Source organism: Python bivittatus, unplaced genomic scaffold (assembly GCF_059951505.1).
Source record: "Python bivittatus isolate LINGU-HERP-01145 unplaced genomic scaffold, Pbiv_v1 ctg000700_np1212, whole genome shotgun sequence".
In the NCBI taxonomy this organism is placed as follows: domain Eukaryota; kingdom Metazoa; phylum Chordata; class Lepidosauria; order Squamata; family Pythonidae; genus Python; species Python bivittatus.
The window spans coordinates 103,414,088-103,431,262 of record NW_028277098.1 but is presented as its reverse complement, the minus strand read 5'-3'; the positions used below and the strand labels follow the sequence as shown (position 1 = coordinate 103,431,262).

At 52.2% G+C, this 17,175-nt stretch overlaps 1 protein-coding gene across 1 annotated transcript; it reads right to left on the bottom strand.

Moving 5' to 3' along the window:
* Nucleotides 1-10,196: 10,196 nt before the first annotated feature.
* On the bottom strand, nt 10,197-16,721 carry LOC148214303 (kunitz-type serine protease inhibitor spermatin-like). The gene is made up of 4 exons (XM_088153244.1): nt 16,479-16,721; nt 14,525-14,686; nt 11,290-11,430; nt 10,197-10,357 (listed from the first exon to the last, which is right to left on the bottom strand). The coding sequence occupies exons 1-3, from the start codon at nt 16,555-16,557 to the stop codon at nt 11,291-11,293; spliced, it is 381 nt and encodes a 126-aa protein (XP_088009370.1). The 5' UTR covers nt 16,558-16,721; the 3' UTR covers nt 10,197-10,357; nt 11,290.
* Between the last annotated feature and the right edge of the window lie 454 nt (nt 16,722-17,175).

Sequence of the window (17,175 nt, the reverse complement as noted above, 5' to 3'; positions counted from 1 at the left end):
GCGGGGCCGAAGCGGCGCTCTGGAGCCTTGCCAGGAAGGAAGGCAGCGAATCTTAGGAAGGCCGCGAAGCTTGCAATCCCCTCCCTGGCCGCCCCTTTCCATCCTCCCACCCTAAATAATGTGGATTGGGGGAAAGTGCCAGGAGGCGGAAGGGAGCAATTTGCCTCCAAACGCCTTGCGCCCCTTTCCCCATCTTTAACCTCCCCCCCCGAAACGGGCAGAAAATATCACCGCCCAGAGATTGTTGCCAGGTGGACTCCTGCAGCCTTCCAGAAACCCCCACCCATTTCAGCCTTTTGTAGGTGTTAACAGCCTAGGGAAGAGGCAACACCCATTTTCCTTCCGAACAACCCACCAGGTGGGGAACAGTGATGGGGACGAGAAGGACGGGGAACCCACCGGGCACAGACGTGGCAGCACCGCGTCCTCCTTGGCTGGTCCGGAACACCCAAGCAGGGCTGGACGTGGTAGCTGTGGATGGGGGACCACCAAGAGCTCCCAGGTCTGCACTCCCAAAACTTGCCCGAAGGCCGCCATATTGCTGCCGAAGGAACCTGCACAGACGTGTCCACGACATCCCCAAAGCTCCACACACACGTACGCGTATCCCCATTCCTCCCCACTCCAGCCCCAACTTGAGGAGGTCCTGAGCAGGCCAGAGGAGGGCCTCGATGGTCCCAGCGGAGAGTCCTATCTCCCAAGGGAGGGACAGAGGCCGCAGCGGGAAGACCCCAGTTCCGTGGCGAGGGAGATGGAGGCTCACCCCCCCCGTGCTCCTGCCCGTTGAGGCTGCCTCTCGCCCCCCCCTGCCTCCTCCCACAGGCCCAGCCTTCCCCCCAGCCCAGCCAAGAGCCTCCCCAAAGGAGCAGTGGCTGTGCAGCCTCCTGGAGCCAAGGCAACCGTGCGCCTTGCGCTTCCCGAGCAGAGGACGCACGGAAGCCTCTGCAAGACCAATAAAAGGAAGCCGCTTGACCCCAGGAAGGGTCTCCCTCTGGCCTGGCCTTGAGACAGACATGGGTAGGCAGCCCATTTTAACCATGTTTTATCTTTTCTATTTACATATATTGATAAACCATTTTAATCCACGGATTGCTTGCTATTTAGCACAGTTATGGTGGTTTGCACCCACTGCTACAGCCTTGACCGCTGGGTGGCCTCTTGTTCGATAGACGTGGCAGCCGTAGATGAAACTGGGACCATCTGCCTTTCTGTCTAGGGGGGCCGGTCAGTTCAGGTGATGGATGGGACCCTGGTGCCAAGTTACTCGGGAATGTTTGGTGAAAAAAATATCTCGGATGAACCATGTTACTTCCTGCTGATTGCTCCATCCTCAGCTGGACCGAACGCATGGTTTTCGACTGGGTTATAGTCTGTGCGTTGCTCAGAATTGTATAAAAGGTGGTCCATCCCAAGCAGGATGCATGGAAGCCTCTGCAAGACCAAGAACAGCGAGGGGGGGCAAAGGGTCAGAAGATGGGGGAGATAACATGCTGAAACGCTTGCAAGAGGGCCCACGGCCTGGAAAGCAGGATGTGTGAAATTTAGCTATAGGCTTAAAGCAGCTTGCACCCATATAAAAAGGGGAAGAATGTAGATCATTACGACAGGGTGCTGTCCGTTTAAACCGCAGCCTGCAGGGACACGTAAGTAGGAGCCCCAAATACGGATAACTGTAAATAAGAGCAAGGGGCCTTAGAGGAGGGTAGTGGGAGATGTAAACGAAGGCGGGACAAACGGAAGTTGTATTTGGCGAACCTGATCGGTTGTAAACTCCACAGTACCTGACCAATGAGGAACCGGGGAGGGAATTTGGGAAGAATAAAACTTGTAAGCAAACTGTGTTCGGGGCTCCTGCCGCCTTACAGGCTGGAGTCCTTTTGTTCTGGTCCCTTGATAAAAACAACCCTTCATTCTGCACCTCGTGTTTGGAAGTCTTTTGGCTTCGGCACCAAGCTCAGACCCGTTTTGTGGCGCAACATTTTGGGGGCTCGTCCGGCATTAACCGCTTGGATCTGCCACCACCCGGGAGCACTTTGGAGGGGAGGCCTCCAAGTCAGGTGAGTGAGCAGTTGGGAGAGTGTGTGAAAGAGAGATTTCCCTGTGGAGCGCTTGAGACGTGCCAGGAGACCCTTTGGGTCTTTGGAAGCACGGAGTGAGTGAGGAGTTGAATTGTGGTTTGAGTGAAAGTGAGAAAACTGCACAACTCTGAGACTTGGCCCCGGACTGCGTCTCCCCGGTCGGTGTCGGACTCAAAGGTCGAAGCCCAAGAAAATCGAGGTGCAGACAATTTCCCTCCCCCTTGAAATCCACGGAGAAGGATATCGGAGTGGTCCAGGAGGCTTCCTCAGGTAAGGGGTCCGCCCTGTGACGTTTGGCAACTCCACCACGGTTCCAGTTTCACAGAATCCAGGCTTTAAATGGACAAGGACTGGACTGTAATCCCGAGTTGAGAGGGAAAAAGAAGGACTCGGACGGTGGGACCAAGGTGAAACTTCAGGGAAGGACAAGGGGTCTGGGGACGGGGTGCGGCTAGTCAGAGGACGCTCTGCAGGAGAGTGGGGAGCGAGGCTCCGTGCGGTCGGGGAAGTCCCGCCGGAATAAGCCGGGCCAGGTACTCTGCCTGGTTGAAATAGTGCGCAAGGGGATGGGCGACAAAACTTCCGGAAGGTCGAGACAGAAGCCCCAGGTGGACAGGACCCTGGGGGTCAAGGGAGTCCGACAGTTGCCCAAGGACACTCTGATAGGTTGTGTTTTGGCAAACTTTGAGGATTTGGCTGGGGGGCTGAAACTGGGACAAAGCGCTGGCCAATTATTGTATGTTGGTATGGCCTCATGAGAAATTAACCAAGCCAGGTATGTTTTGGCCACCGCAGGGGTCGGTGGATATATGTGAAATTGGAAAATGATGAAAAGGTTTGGGAAAAGGAAAGAGGATTACCAAGATACAATGGTTGGGATTGTTTTTAAAATTGGCCAGTAGCCCGATGCTACTGGAGGAGTGTGCATGTGGAATGTTTGTGTGTTGTGAGAAGAAGACTGTGGCTGTGGGGTATATAGAGTTGTGTGTGAAAAACGTTGAAGTAAAAATCCTAGTGCCCCTCCATTGGTTTTCCCAGGGGATCCCAAGAGTTCATCATCTCCTATTTATCCTTAGGAAGAAATGGAGAGTTGGATTGGACTGAAGGGGGCCTCTGGGGATGGGGAAGAAAGTAAAAGACAGGAGGAGACCATCCATATGACACCGGGTCTGAGGACCGAATGAAACTTGAGAAGTAACTTCCCTTGAGGGAAACCTTCGAAGGGGGGCCGGAGGACATTAGGAAGAAGCAGCAGAAACTAGATGGGGGCCCCAGGAAGTCCATTTCTGGGCTAGTGGAAAATATATATATTTTCACCAACCGAGGAGAAAAGGGAAGAAAGAGGAAGTCCAGAAAGCAAGGAGAAGCACCATCCTCTTGGCAACAGGATAAAGGGGGAGGCAGGGGGCATTGCGCAAGAGGCAGGCGAGGAGGTGTAGTTCAGGGAATGAGGGGAGGGCCGGCAGGCCTGACCCAGGGAAGAGAGCGCAGCCTGATGCGCGGGCAGATTGAGCTTGATCGGTGCCACAAGTGCAGGGAGGTAGGACACGGGAAGAATGAGTGTCCCTGGGCCATCACCACGGCCCTGGAGGAAGAAGGTTGGAGGGGCCAAGGAAGGGGAACCCTTGGTGGAAGTTCAAATGGGGAAACCCTTGTAAACCTTGTAAAAGGTTGTTGGATACAGGAACAAGTAGGTCGGTAGTAAATCGGAAATTAGCCGAGATAGGGTCAGAACATCTGGAAGTGGTGGGGCCGTCAGGGGCGACTGTCCGTGCGCCTTTCCTGCCGCCCCTGGAATGTGAAGTTGGGGAAACCCACCTGACCCATTCATTTTACATGCTAGACTGCCCTATTCCACTTCTGGGGCGGGACATCCTAGCAAAACTGCGGGCCACCCTGACGTTTGGGGAAAGGAGGGTGGTCTTGAAGATGGTGCCGGAGGGATCGTGGCAGCTGATGGCACCGCAAGGTTTTGTAGCCCAGAATCTATACTTTCCAATGAGACAGGCTGTAATGTTAACCAATATGAAACTGAAGGGCATTATTTTAATACACAATTTTATACTCTATATACATATTTCACATAATGTATAGCATACATTTAATAGCGCACTCTATTTCCTATTATGTTTAAAACTTTACCTTGTAACTTGCTGCTTGCTTTTTAAAGAGCACAGCATTCCCCCAGCCCATTTTCCTTTAGAAACAATGATCTGTTAGATGCCTGACTGTCTTTGAATAAACAAGCTGTACATTAGCTTGGTACCAGGCAAAGAAAGTTAAATTTAGATTCACCTCTTTAGGACCCGCCTTTACCCCTCCCCTAGACCGTCCCAAAAATCCCTTGCATGGGCATGAGAGGATGCACGATCTGATTTGAATTGTTTTACCCCTGTATCTTTCTATAAAACCTCTGACGTTTGTTTTGCAAGGCGTGGTTTCAATCAGCAGTCATTGCCACGGTGTTGATTGGGCTCACCCACTTGGTGTATTGGCCAAAATACGTCTGTTTACTTGTAAAGAAGCCTCGTCTCAAGTTTTGTTTGGCTCTCTGAAACTTGGGTGGCAAAGAGTGCCTTACAAAACAAAAAGGGAGGCCAGATTGGGTTCCAGCCGGTGGTAAAGAGGTTCCTAGAATGGGGAGTGATTCGGCCCATTTCTTCCCCATGGATACTCCGGTTCTGCCAGTCAAAAGGGCGGATGGCTCTTTCGGATTTGTGCTGGATCTAAGGGGGGTGAATAAAAGTACCATCACCCTATACGTAGCCGTCCCAAACCCTTGCACCTTATCAGGCCAGATAAATCCTTCAGATGCATACTTCACGGTACTGGATTTGAAGGATCTTCCTTTGTATCCCTTTGGCAGAGGAGTCCCAGCCAATCTTTGCCTTGGAGTGGAGTGACCCAGGACCTGGGGTCTCCTCTCAGTGCGCGTGGACCCGATTGCCACAGGGGTTCAAGAACAGCCCTACTATATTTGGTCAGTGTTTGGCAGCCGACCTGTATCGGCCCGACTGGGTCCGGGAACACACATTGCTGCAATAGGTGGATGATTTATTGCCGGGGGCACAAACGGAGGAGCAGCGCATACAAGGAACCATAAACCTGCTAAACTGGCTGGCTGACTGTGGGTACAAAGTATCCCCGGAAAGGCGCAAATCGCTCAGAAAGAAGTAAAATATTTGGGGTATGGGATATCGCAGGGGCAACGGACTCTCCCGGCCCCTAGGAGGGAGGCAATTTGTAGATTAACCCCCCCCCCCCGAGAATAGGCGGCAGTTAAGAGGGTTTTTAGGGAATGCGGGCTTTTGCAGAATTTGGATTCCAGAACCCCTTTATGGAGCTTTGAAGGGAAGCGACCGTGACGTCTTTGATTGGACACAGGAATGTCAGAGAGCCTTTGAGCAAGTGAAGCGTGAGCTAATGCAGGCCCCCGCATTGGGGCTGCCTGATCCCTCCAAGCCCTTTGTGCTGTCTGTGCATGAGTGGAAGGGGTCGCCGCCGGGGTGTTAGCCCAGAGGTTGGGATCTTGGAAGAGGCCGGTCGCCTACTTCAGCAAGCAGATTGACGCGGTGGCTTTGGGTTGGCCGGCCTGCTTGCGGGCGGTGGCAGCGACTGCCCTCCTGGTAGAGGAGGCGCAAAAGCTCACTCTAGGGCAGGAGCTGGTAGTGAGAGTGCCACATGGAGTCAGGGAAGAAACGGAGGCAAGGGGGGCCTTCTGGATGACTGGCGGGAGACAAGCTAAATACCAGACTTTGTTATTAGATGCACCAGCCGTGGCTTTGGAAGCGTGCAATCTTTTAAACCCAGCCACGCTGATGCCCCAGATAGATTCAGAACTGCAACATGACTGCGTGGAAGTTATGGATTCGGTGTATGCAAGCAGACCAGACCTGTCCGACGAACCCCTAGAGCAGGGATTCTCAACCTTTCGGAAGCTGCCGCCCCCCTATGGTGCGTAAAATTTTTCAACGCCTCCCTTGGTTAAAATCCTGTAATTTTGGGTTTGGGGTGGGGGGGTAGCTGCACATGGGTAGTTGCGAGTTCGACGGCGAAGGAACAAATCCGAACTTCAAGTACGTGGAACTGTATTGACGACACTTCTTTTTATTAACCGACATCGTTGGCGGCTGCAAAATATGATGAGGGAAAGATAACTATTTCTCAAAATTAATAATTCACGACCACGATAAAGAACTAATAAGCGCACTTACCTAGCCCACTGGCCAAATAAACAATGAAAGTAAATCGAAACTGAGGGAAAAACCGAAGTGAAGCGAACGAAAAGCAACTCAAGAAACACGGGTCAAATCAAACATTCATATTGAACGGACGCTCAACGCACGCACTGCGATTAATCGCGCGGGAAGACAGCTGACGCACGCGCTGTGGTGGTTGGGGTCGGAGAAGAATCGTAGTGTCGAGTTCTTCAAGGTCAGCCTACCTAGAATACAAACTCGTCTCACCGTTCTTAGAAGCGCGTGAGGGCAGCCGTCGCATAAGTTCGTATTATTGCTGGTACAAATGGTGCAAACCGGATAATCGATTTAATAAATGTTTTGGGGAGTTTTAAAACTAAGTTCGAATGCCAAAACATGCCCACCGCCCCCCTACCGCCCAAAACAAGTTCACTGCCCCTCAGCATCCTCCCACCGCCCCCGTTGAGAACCAATGCCCCAGAGAATGCAGACTGCGAGGGGTTCACAGACAGTAGCAGTCTTGTGCAAGGGGGGCTTCGAAAGGCCGGGTGTTCGGTTGTAACTCCTTGGGAGGTAGTGGAAGCGGGCAGCCTCCCTTGCAACTCCTCTGCACAATTAGCCGAGGTTAAAGCTCTGACAAGGGCTTTATACTTGGGGCGGGGAAAAGGGTTAACATCTACACTGAGAGCAGGTATGCGTTTGGGGATTTGCATGCGCATGGGGCTATTTGGAAGGAAAGTGGGTTGTTATAAGACAAAGAGGGACCGTGGAGAACGGGCCCAGATCTTGGAATTGTTGGAAGCTGTATGTGCCCCACAGGAGGTGGCAGGGATGCACGTGAGGGGCCACTCAAAAGAAGATAGCCCTGTGGCCAGGGGCAACAGAGTGGCTGACAAGGCGGCAAGGGAGGCGGCGCGGGACAGCCCGTAGCACAACAAGCTTGTCCGCTGGCTTCCTGCCATTGGCCACAAGCGATTCCTGTGGCATTGTTGAGGCTCAGAACAGCCCCGAGGAGGCGGAGCAAACTCAGTCCCTCCGAACTCCTGCACGGACGGGCCTACCCGCTCTGCAGGACAGGAGGAGAAGCCATGCATCTGGTGGGAGAAGAGAACCTACACCAATACATAAAGCAGCTCGCTGGGGCTGTGAACTCTCTTTCTCGTTATATGCAGGAAAGCAGGTCAACGGGACTAGACCATCCAGGGCAGCCTTCTGAACCAATGGACTGGGTGCTGGCGAGAGCTCGGAAGCTGAACTCCCCACTCCAAGAGAGGTGGAAGGGCCCGTTCCAGGTCCTGATAACCATGCACACCGCCCTGAAGGTGGAGGGCTTGTCCTCGTGGACCCATCATTCCCGAGTGAAGAGGTGCCTAGCCGCAGAGGTGCTGGAGCAGTGGACCGTGACTCCGAAAGCGCCGGATGCACAGGACCCGGATTTGGGACTAAAGCTTCTTTTCGAGAAGCAGAGAGCCTGAGGAGTGCATGGGAGGGGCGCTGCCCCCTATAATCCAGACCAAGTGTGTCATCGCTGAGGATTGAGAAGACCGTTAGTACAGAGAGTGGGAGGACAGAATCCAGCCCCACCCCTTTGAATATCGCCTGTTCTACAGAAACTGTCCCGGGAAAGAAGAAGGATTCAACTGATGAGAGAGCAAGGGCTGTGGGACCATGGTGTTTGCCTTAGTGGGGGTGACTGGAACCATCATAGCCTGCGTATTTGGACGTTAATTCTTTTGTGGGCAGCTGGTGCGAGAAAAATAGAAGGTGGAATTGCAAACTAGGAGTGTGGGGGCGTCCAGGTCACCTTGGCGTTGGTTGCCTTTGTCCTACTACCATTGAGATTCCTGGGAAACGTGTTTGGGAAGGATGGGAGGATGAACGAGAAAAACCATGAGGTGGGCTCTCATCTTCTGGGGAATTGTGTTAATGGTGAATGTGGGAATGCTGGGGATTTTGAGTGATGTGGGGGAAATGTGAAGATAAAGATCCCCGGGATGTTTGGAGTCGGGCATCGGTATCTATCAGGGGATAGGCTTGGAGATAATATCTACTTATCAACCAGTAGATATGCGCAGCAGTAAATAACAAGTCAACACAGCTTTAGTCCAACAGACTTGAATTACAATGAGCAAATATAGGCAATAGGCAATGGTCATTAAACAGTCCAGGGTCAAGAATACACTTACGAATCAGTCCGACGTAGCAGCAGTTCAACAGTACTTCTTCTCCAAACGTCCCCCAACAACATTGCTCAGGGAGCAGCCTACTATTATATTTAGGCTATCCAATCACAGCCGTCCTGGCTTCATTCCTTTCCGCCCTTCTTCGCCTGAGATGTGTTTTACTATAATGACACACTCCTTAAAGGAAATTTATGGTAATTACCTTAACAGTATCTCACCACTGAGCCCATCTATCAGGATGTACCTTTGAGCCACTATGGTCCATTGATGGGGCAAGGGACTTGCAGGGGGCAAGCTGTATACCAGGTCACTCTGAAAAAGCAATGGGAACTGGAGCATGCTGGGTCCAAAATATGCATACCGAGGCGACCAAATTTAAAACTGAGGAGGGGTTGCGCTTTCACGAGCGGTTCAATCAGGCCCGAGAGCTTAAGGAGTCACTGGCCAAATTTATACCCACAGCCGGACCTCACTTTAAGCTTAAGCTGCTGCCATGGCAAGACTTCATGCGGCAGCTAAGGGACGGGGATTACTTCACAGAAACCCTGGCAGTGACTCAGGACCTGTTGAACCAGAGTGCCCCTGAGTTGGCACCACGTTGTTGACTTTATATGCCAATGCCCTCCTCCTCCCATCAGGCAACTCCAGTGGCATGGGTTGGAACCATGGCGAAGTTGGCTTCCAAGGCCAGTGATCGCTACAAGGACCAACGTGCCGATGCAAAGTTATATAAGGGCCTACCTAACAAGATGAAGAAGCTGGGCTTGAGTGCCCTGCCCATTCTTGGTCCAGTGGCTGTTAGGGTGCCACTGCTGGGACAAGCCTCTCTGTGTGTGCGAAGAGAGCAAATAGAAAAAGGAACCGAGGTGGAAACAATAGAGGAGGACAAAAAGTGCCAAATGGAAGTGGCCATAAATGGCTCACTGGGACATGAGGAACTTCAGGTAAACAAGACCTTGCACCTTCTGCGGAAGAAATCATACAAGAAGAAGGTTCTCTTCTCTGCCCGACCACAGGTGAACATAATGGCGGGTGCTGAAAGGGTGGTGAAGGGAATCTGCAGGAAAACCCACAGTGACAGGACCCCGGTTTCCTCCTTGGCTGAAGTCCGATCAGTTGTGGAGATAGCACGGGAGCAGGGGAGGCCACCGCTCCAGCCCTTGACCGGAATGTTCCTGGCTGGGACGTTAAGTGCCTGGTCTGCTGAACAGGGTCTGAAACATGCCTTCTCCATGGACATGGAGGTCTGCCTGGAAAAGGGAGGGCTCTTCTTTCTGTGTGGGGGAAATGCTTACCTATGCTTACCATCCAGTTGGACAGGAACCTGCACATTGGTCCATCTCGTGCCCCAGATAGGGGTCATCCCAGAGGGAGAACCACTACCTGTTCCTCTCCTGGGACATGTACAAAAGAGGGGGCCCGTACTAATTCCTTTGCTGGTGGCACTCAGAATTGGAGCTGGGGTGGGAACCGGAGTAGGAGGAATACCCCACTCCACAATTAAGTTCCAGGAGCTGTCACAGGAGTTTCAAGAGAGCCTGGAGAAAATAGCTGATAGCCTGGTGGAGATCCAGGATCAGTTGGACTCTCTCACAGCGGCGGTGTCGCAGAACAGGAGGGGGCTAGACCTACCAACAGCCGAACACCCTTTTCTCTGACGTGGGGAGCAGACGTGTCAAGGTGGGGTGGGGAAGCCTCCAGAGGGGCAGAAGAAGACACCAGAGACTGAGAGGGAAGCCAGGACCCAATACCTTTATTGCAAGCAAGGAAGGAATGCACCCTGTGTGTGCTTTGTGGGGAGGGTCTCCATGGTGGCCGCAGGGAGAAAGGAAGGTCTTTGAGTCACGTTGGTGCACGAGACACAATTAGGAGAGGCCCAGTCTCCACGGAGAGGGTCCTGGGAAGAGAAACAGAGTCAGGTATGCGGTTCTGTCCAGCACTGTCTCCTGCGCTGCCCAAGTACTAGCTGGACCCCTAGATCAGCCCCGGAACTTCTCTTTCAACAAGGGAGAATTCAAAAGATAGCTCCTTGGAGCACATGCAAGGCTGTGTCCAAATGAGGACCATCACCGAGTGGGATAGAGACCCTCTCTGAGAGTCAGAAACCAGGGTTTGAGGTTTGCCCACCTAATCAAGCCATGGATCTCCATGTCTGCGGGGCTGGATCTCCCTGGCGGTCTCTGCCTATCCCACCAGAGCGGGTAGGGTTGGCACGCTCCAGGGCCCTTCCCTTTTCCGTTGCAGGCCCTGCCCTAGGGAACACCCTCCCCCCGAGATCTGACAGACCCCCGCCCTTTTAACCTCCCGAAGACCCCTGAGGACCTGGCTCTTCCCCCAAGTGTTGGGATAGGGGGAGCTCGGAGCGGGACGAGGACCTGGTGGCGGCATCAGGGAAGGGTGGTGGGGCAGCAGAGCCAGTCCTCTTTGGATGTATTGTTCCTTTTATGGTTGCAGACACTGTTTTCTTCTTGGGTTGAAAGCCGCCCAGAGTTAGGTTTTGAGATGGGCTTAAAGGTTTTGAATAAAGAACAAATAATGCTAATGTTGCCTGAGGGCCCCCTTTCCCCATCACTCAGGAGCCAGAAGAAAAGAGGCCCGCAGGTGGTGAAGGGTCGAGACAGCTCCGAAAAGCACAAGGCCGGTGGCTGCCGACCGATGGCGGCATGTTGGGAAGGGCTGCCCAATGGCTTGATCAGGTAAGCCTACTCCTCCCAGGAGAAGCCTTTTGCACGCTCCTGATCTGCTTGGATCCCGTCCATGGTGGGATCTGAGACCCCCGACAGAGCAGATGGATTGATCAAGGAGTTAAACAGGTGCAAATGTCCTTACCTTAGACGGGATCCTTGCAGGCCCTCATGCAACCATAACGGCAACACTTCTGCTTCCCAGGACATTCCGAGTCGCTTCTACAGAAGTTTACACAAGGAGTGCCCGTACCTGGAGGTGGCCGGGGACACACCCCACGCTCTTCTGCAAAACAGAACATCCCAGCGGTTTGTGGTCCAGTGCGGTTTTGTTTTGTTTTATGTTAGCTTATTATGCTGAACTGATGAAACAAAACAGTATTAAGGGATCAATACATGAGTGTTTCTCCTTTTAGTCTGGCGTAAGAATTCTTCTAGCCAGCCCCCACGGCTGAGCAACCCACAAGTCTTGAATTCTCGGTCGATTCCGGATAGCCAAGAAGAACACGTGCATCTTTAACATCCAGTGATTGATCCAGACTCATGCTAACAATCCTCCTGAAGTTACTTACCAATGCAACTGTAGTAAGAATGATTGTATAAATACAGGTAGTCCTCATTCAGCAACGACTGTTCAAAGTTACGACAGCCCTGAACAAGGAGACTTATAACTGTTCTTTGTAACTGCGGCTGTCACAACGTCCCTGCAGTCATGCAACTGGGATTCGGGCACTTGGCAACCAGCATTTCTGAACCTTCCCTGACAGCTCCCAAAAAGCAGTCAACGTGGAAGCCGCCAGGAGGTTGCAAATGGTGACCGTGTGGCTGCGGGACGCTGTGCCCACGTGGGATTCGCCTCACAACCACAACTACAACTGCCACAACTGCCATTGTAAGTTGGCAGAGTCACGTGACGTCACACTTTACAACCGCATCGCTTAGCAACGGAGTTGCCAGTCCCAATTACTGACGTTAAGTGAGGACTACCTGTAAATAAAGTCCAAAGCCACCAACCGCTGCCTGGTCACCTCTCCAGAAGGACGGGGATGGTAAGCAGCTGTTAGGAAATGTCCTCCGAGACACGCATGTGGGTAAAACAAAATTTATATCCCCGCCCATCTACCAGTAGGAGCTCTGGCTGGCAAGCAAAATACAGTACGTTAAAAGCAACCACTTAAAACGATAAACTTCACGGAGGGCCCAGTAACAGCTTACACCCATCCAGCAACCATCCCCTGCCGTCTGCATCAACACCCCGGTCCCGGTGCCTGGGCGAAAAGCCAGGTCTTCGCCGCCTTCCTGCAGCCCAGCGGGGCCGGGGCCGTCTATATGGGACCGTACGTGTGGCCCCCTTCTCTTAGATCCACGGCCCTCCCAGTTTCTTTGTGTAATTGGTTTACTAAACAAACTTATATGGCTGCCCGTCCACCAGAAGGAACTCTGGGCGGCGAGCAGGAATACAAACACAATATAGTCAGGACAAAAAGCCATTTCAAACAAAATAAGACCAACGAAACAAATTGAAGCCCGATAACACTGGCATTCATCAGTCAAGGTATGTGACGGGCGGTGTCCAAGTGTGAAATAGAAATAAATAAATAAAATAAATAAATGTGTGCAAAGGCCCTCCTGGCAGGGGCTGCCGATGCTCCAGGAGAGCCCCCGGCCTGAGCGCCAGCTCTTACCGGGGGACTGTCACCCAGGCAGGGTTAAAGATGTCAAAGGTGTGCTTATCTCAATTTAGGATCATTTTGGGGAGCTCCTGCAAACACAGAGGGGCTCTTCTTCCAGAGAGCTGGGAAATGGTCCCAGAGGGCTGGAAACTGAACGCCAAGTACTGGGAGCAGAACTGGGCGGAGTGGGCCCCGAGTGTAATGAGCACATCCTAACAGGGAGGAACTGATTGGAGATCAAGGGGCGACACCCTGAGTGCAAAAACCAGTCCTATTCGAAAGACAGATCTTTAAAAGGCCAATTATAGCAAACCCAGAGAAATAGTTAAGACGAGTCCATGGGAAGAAAGTCTTAAAGGTCAAGAGGGCCCTTGAAAAGGGAAGCAAAGGTAGCTGAGTCTCAAGCAGTACCGTGCGTGACTCTGGGCACCACACTCCAGGAAGACATTCAAAGGTTGGGACAGAGAAGACAACAGAGATGACACAGGGCCTTCCGGACATGGCTTGTGGGGACAGGCTGAGAGCTTGGAGTGGCCACTCTGGAGAGAAGACAACTGAGTTGAGACCCCTGATGAGAACTTAGGAACATTAGGGGGTGCCCAAGGGAAGGTGATCAGGGACCCTTCTCCTGCAGACGCTGTTGTTTGCTATGGAGAGGCAAAACAGTCACCTCTCAGCTGGTGAGTTGAACTGCTTTTCCTGACCCTGCAGATGGTCGGAGCAGATGACCCTTGCGGTCTCTTCCAACAACCCCATGACTTCTTCAAGAGGAATGGGCCGACAAAAGGGAAGGAGAGCCGTGTGTAAAAGAAATGGTGACAAGGGCCGTGGCCAGATTGAAGGGAGAGTCTGAGTATAGGGCCCTGAGAAGAGCACTTCAGTCAGAACAGAAGGAAGGGGAAGCACGAAAGGTGTGGTTGTGGGGCAACGCTATGGGCTTCTGAGCCAGCAGTGGATCCAGATAGTGCTCTCCTCAGCCAAGTACAGAACCTTCAGGGAGGAGAGACGCGGAATGAGTGGGAGACTTCAGCCACCTGGATTGGGATGAGGAGGAACGCTGGCAACTTGTTGGCACCCGGCTTGGCTGGAGTACAGGGAGGGGCTCGGGGCAGGGGCTGGGCACGGGCCCTTCTCTTGGGCCCTTCTCATACTTTCTGAGCTGCAAACCTGCCGTCCTGCCCCACAAGGGCCCTCGAGGCACTGGAGGAGAATGGAACGGAGAAGATCTAATGGGAAAGGCGGTTCTCCACTGAGAGGGCACAACGCCTTCTATTTTAGAGGGGAGGAACACCGCTTGCACCTCTTATAGCAATAAGCCATCTTTTACCTTTGTGTGGCTTGTGGGGATATCCAAACATCCCCTGAAGGAAAGCATAGTTTGTTTCCATGCAATAAACCGCTATATAACAGTGATGACTGTTTGAATCTATCTTGTACAAACTATAATGGGCACTTCATTATTTTTCTGCTGCTGTCTTTGCACGCACCACTCAACATCCATCTGGGAGGACCGGCAGAAGACAAGGGAGCCGGAATGGTGCTTCTCTCCCACTTGGCAGAATGTTGCCCAAGGTTGGGTCTACACTGGCCTTTCCTTGGCAAAACTTCATTCCACTGATCTTTGGGTCTGAAGCTGCTCCCTCTTTTCCTCCAACTTGGACTTCCTTGCCAGTGCCACCCAACCACTAGAGCCACTGCCCCCTTTACCTTCACAGGCGGAACGGCATTCCTCTAAAGTCCGAAAATTGTTGGCGTTTCCCTCACAGCCACCATAAATGAACAGCTTGCACTTCTGAGAATCTCGGTTGTAGAAAAAGCGAGGGAAGTAGCCTGTGCATGGTCCTGGGTCAGCAGGGAGGAGACATCTTTCTGTTGTGAAAAGAGGGTTTGTTGGCTTGGAAGGGAGTCCAGTGTAGTCCATCTCTTCTTAGAGTAGCTGGCATGCAAATCTCTAACATGCTTCCCCACCCTTGTGCTCAGCTCTGGGATTCTTGCATGTTGTATGTCCACCCCTAGGATCTGAGCTCCCCCCGCCTGCCAAACCTGAGGTCCTCCTGGACAAAGTGGGACTAAAGAAGATGGGGCAAGAGTGTCTCTCCGTGCAATCCTCTCTCCTTCAACAGACCGCAGCACATGCTCCACGTGGAGACCATGAAGGCATGGCAGTACATACTGTGGGGGTGGGAGAGCCCTGGCAGCCGATGCTAACGGTGAAGTGTTAGACCCAAGCGGAGAAGAGGAAATGTCCCCACCTTCAAGCACGAGAAGACTAATCAGAGAAATAAGAGGGGGGAAAAAGAGACAGGCTTGTGGTATACTGTCACCTTTGTAATTGATTCACTTTGACTTTTGGATTACCAATAAAAGAATGGTGAGGAAAGCAGCAAAATTGGGTGAAGGGAGATGAGGATCTTAGAGCAACCCACAGAAAAGCAGATTACTCCAGAGATATTACAGAAAATATTTGAAGAGATGGGGAAGAATGTATCTGAATCTCTTAAAAGTGACCTGGCTGCATCTGAAGGGAGAATGGAAGAAAGATTTGTAAAGATGAAAGTGGAAATGAAAGAAGTTTTAAAAACTGAAGAACCTGTAGGACAATTGATTGGAGACGTAAAACAAATTGATGAGAGAGTGGAAATCTTACAGAGCGATGGAAAAGGATTTAGACAATTGAACTGAGAGAAAAAGAATTCTGCTTGAGATTCAGAGCAGTTCCAGAGGATCCTGGTGAAAACATTAGAGAAAATGTTCAACCTTAAACAACCTTCTGGAATGGGATGAGTATGATATGGAAGCTGAGGTAGATAACGTATTTGCAATCAACACACAATTTGCAAAACTGAGAGAGATACCAAGGGATATTCCTGTGCACTTTGTCAGGAAGAAGATGAGAGACCAAGTGTTACAGCAACATTTTAATAGTAGATTGAAGATTAATGATACAGGCATAATTGTATGTAAAGAGATCCTAAGCAGTATAAGAGAAAGGAGTTTTTTCCTTGACTGACAAGCTCAAGCAGAAAAAGTAGTCATTTCATTGGGATGAACTGGAAAGTAAATAAAACTGGAAAGTAAATAAAACGAAACAGGAACAGGCCCGACAAAAGGGAAGGAGAAGCATGTGTGACAGAAATGGCGACAAGGGCCGTGCCCAGATTGAAGGGAGAGTCTGAGTATAGGGCCCTGCGGAGAGCATTTCAGTCAGAACAGAAGGAAGGGGAAGCACGAAAGGTCTGGTTGTGGGGCAGTGCTGTGGGCCTCTGAGCCAGGCAGGGGATCCGGATAATGCTCTCCTCAGCCAAGTGCAGAACCTTCAGGGAGGAGAGACGTGGAAGAAGTGGGAGACTTCAGCCACCTCGACTGAGATGAGGAGGAACGCTGGCAACTGTTTGGCAACCGGCTTGGCTGGAGTACAGGGAGGGGCTCGGGGCAGGGGCTGGGCACGGGCCCTTCTCTTGGGCCCTTCTCATTCTTTCTTAGCTGCGAACCTGCCGTCCTGCCCCGCAAGGGCCCTCGAGGCACCGGGAGGACAACAGAATGTAACGGAACCCCCTCCCCTCCCCTCCCCTCCCCTCCCCTTTGTTTCATTTCATTTGCAGATCTCTCAGCAGCTCTTCCTAAATGGGGCCGGGCGATTTGCAAAGCAGGCCCCCCTTACCGTTTTGCCCCAATGAAAGGGGCAGCTCAGCCAGGAGGGTGAGGATACCCAGAAGGAGGAGGCCACGCACAGCCTTCATGGCGCTGCTCCGGCGGGAATGCAAGGCTGCGGCTGGAGGGACGTTTAAGTCCCGCTTTGAGGAAGTGAGAAGGGCCGTTGCATGATATGGGAAGGCGTGGGGATCTCTTTCTCATCCAACCGACTGTGCATTTTCCCTCCCTAGGTGGGGCAGATAAGCGTCATCTGTACTGGTGGAGGCCTACCGAGATTGCATTCAGCCTTCGCCCAGGGCAGAGCTGGCGAGCCCTCCGGCTACTGCTCCTTCCCGGATCCACATCCACTGCATTGCAGCATCGGTTGGCACATGGGAATTACAAACGGTGCCCTGGCTGAAGGCACCGGAAGGGTCACGCGCCTTTCTCATTGTCATAGCTGTAGCTCGGGAGGCTCTTGCAACATTAGGGGCAGGGTTTGAAAGTGATCCCCACCCAAACGCTGACCGATTTTGAGGGGGGGAAAATCATAGCTCTCAAGCTTCGCCCAAGAGGAGCTGAATCCTCACGTTCCTGCTTCCAGCCTGCGGGGATAGTTCGCCCCACCTTTCTCAACAGGCAGTTGCAGCTGGCAGATCCCTATTCCAGGGTGGGGCGGGGGGGAGACATGAACTTTGGCCACCGTTGCAATGCTGGGCTTTTCC

Coding starts and splice junctions, on each gene's coding strand:
- LOC148214303 (XM_088153244.1), bottom strand. CDS start 16,557: ATGAAGGCTGTGCGTGGCCTCCTCCTTCTGGGTATCCTCACCCTCCTG. Junction 14,687..16,478: donor CCTTTCATTGGGGCAAAACG/GTAAGGGGGGCC, acceptor TTTTCACAACAG/AAAGATGTCTCCTCCCTGCT. Junction 11,431..14,524: donor ATGCCGTTCCGCCTGTGAAG/GTAAAGGGGGCA, acceptor TCTGTTTTGCAG/AAGAGCGTGGGGTGTGTCCC.